The 2,368-nt window shown below is 34.5% G+C and overlaps 1 protein-coding gene across 1 annotated transcript; it reads left to right on the plus strand.

Annotated features, from left to right (window-relative positions):
• Positions 1-503: 503 nt before the first annotated feature.
• Positions 504-1,955, plus strand: LOC131605056 (uncharacterized). Its single transcript, XM_058877454.1, has one exon. The coding sequence runs from the start codon at positions 504-506 to the stop codon at positions 1,953-1,955; it is 1,452 nt and encodes a 483-aa protein (XP_058733437.1).
• The last annotated feature ends 413 nt before the right edge of the window (positions 1,956-2,368 follow it).

Here is a 2,368-nt window from a genome sequence, read left to right on the forward strand (position 1 = left end):
TGTTGTGTCTTTTGACTTCAATTTTGTTTGCAGCTGTTTGGATATTTTACACTACTAATTATCAGTTTTACACAGCCTTTATAGTAGTATCTTTTAAAGTAGCTTTGTATAAAGTATCATTTATTTGTAGCCTTAAAAAGAACTTGCAAGTTTGTGCCACTTTTTGGCTTTATTCCATTAAGCAAAAGTTTAACTTCTTAGCTTTGGTTGTTTTTTATTTCATTAGAGCTTCTTAATTCTTGGAGTCTTGGTGGAAAGCCTTGCTTTTCTTTGTTACATCATCAATCCTTAACTTTTTTGCTTTTAAAGCACTCTACCTGCTTCACAATCTCTTAATTCAAGCAGACCCTAAAAATGGGCATATGATTCATAGGTACAACCTAATTTAGTTGTCAGAACCAGTTGTTAACTAGTTATATATATATATATATATATATATATATATATATATATATATATATATATATATATATATATATATATATATGTTACTTATAGGAAATATGGATCGGAAATGGATGTTTGCTAATCGAGCATCAAAAGAATACAAAGATGGGGTTCAAGAGTTTGTTAGGTTTGCTATTGCTCATGCCGAAGATACTAGTAAAATCATATGCCCTTGCTTAGAATGTTGTTATACGGATGTTAGTGCAAATGTTTTGAAAGATCATTTAATATGTAATGGAATTGATAAAAGTTATACTTGTTGGATAATGCACGGTGAAGAAAAAACCAAGTCCACAAAGAGGAGCAATGGGAGAGATACATCAAATGATTTTGAAAATGATACAAATTATGAGTTTGATCGAGTTGAAGAATTTGTGAATATAATTGAAGAAGATCTTCGTGATTGTCCTCAAATGTTTGAGAGGCTAGCAAGTGATGCAGGGACTCCATTGTACGAAGGATGTACTAAATTTACAAGATTGTCTACGGTCTTAAAATTGTATAACTTAAAAGCACGCCATGGATGGTCTGATAAGAGCTTCACAGACTTGTTGTCTCTGTTAAAGGATATTTTGCCTAAGAATAATGTGCTCCCTAGTCGGGCCTATGAGGCTAAACGATTGCTTTGTTCTATTGGCATGAGTTATGAGAAGATACATGCTTGTCCAAATGATTGCATTTTATTTCGCAATGAGTATGCATCACTAAATATATGTCCTAAATGTAGTGCCCCACGATATAAGAAGAAAGAAACAGCTCCAACCAAAACGCTATGGTATTTTCCGATAATACCAAGATTCAGGCGCATGTATCGTAATGCGGAAGATGCAAAGAACTTAACATGGCATGCAAATGAAAGGGTTGTTGATGGAATGCTTCGACATCCTGCAGATTCTCCTCAATGGGCAAAAATTGATCATGATTACCCAAATTTTGGGAAGGAAGAAAGAAACCTACGTCTAGCATTGTCTACTGACGGAATAAACCCTCATGGTATTCAGAGTAGTAAACTTACTTCTTGGCCGGTGATGCTGCTGATTTATAACCTACCTCCATGGCTATGCATGAAGCGCAAGTACATGATGTTGACTATGTTAATTTCTGGGCCCAAGCAACCAGGAAATGATATAGACATATACTTGGCTCCATTAATTGAAGATTTAAAGCATATGTGGGAGACAGACGTGGAGGTATATGATGAGTATAAAAAAGAATCCTTCAAATTGAGGGCTATGCTATTTGGAACAATCAATGATTTTCCTGCCTATGGGAATCTATCAGGCTATAGTGTCAAAGGGAAGCTTGCATGCCCCATATGTGAAGATGATACACATTCAATACGGTTGGATCATTGTATGAAGAATGTATTTCTTGGACACCGTAGATTCTTAAATACCAACCATCGTTTTCGAAAATGGAGAAAAGCATTTGATGGTGAATCAGAAGAAAAAAGAGCTCATTTGCCTTTGACGGACGATCAATTATACCAAAAGGTAATAGCGCTTTAATAGCGTTTTAGAAGTGCTATTAAAAAAAATTGTTTACAATAGCGGCGCGGTTAATAGCGCTTTTAAGTGCTATCAAAAACAAAAAAACGCTATTAAATAGCTTATTTGGCGTAGTGTTGCTTTAACTCTTCAACAACTTTTCTTCAGATGTGTTGCTCCCCATATTGAGATTGTTCAGAGTATCACATTCCTGCAAAACTATCAGAGACAGAAAACTTGCAATAATTTTTAGGAATGTTGAGACTTAAGCCCAACAATTGATATTATAAATCAATTCAATTAGCACGCTTCTCCCCCTTTTTGTCATAACATGAAAAAGTATAAAAGATTCAAAATGTAAGTCACACAGAGTGAAGAGAAAAGATATATCATTGATTAATCAGAAGAGAGAGAATACAAGCAGATGCAAACAA

Source organism: Vicia villosa, linkage group LG5, assembly GCF_029867415.1.
Source record: "Vicia villosa cultivar HV-30 ecotype Madison, WI linkage group LG5, Vvil1.0, whole genome shotgun sequence".
NCBI lineage: Eukaryota > Viridiplantae > Streptophyta > Magnoliopsida > Fabales > Fabaceae > Vicia > Vicia villosa.

Bases quoted from the DNA above. Each gene is read 5' to 3' on its own strand.
- LOC131605056 (XM_058877454.1), top strand. From the start codon at position 504: ATGGATCGGAAATGGATGTTTGCTAATCGAGCATCAAAAGAATACAAA.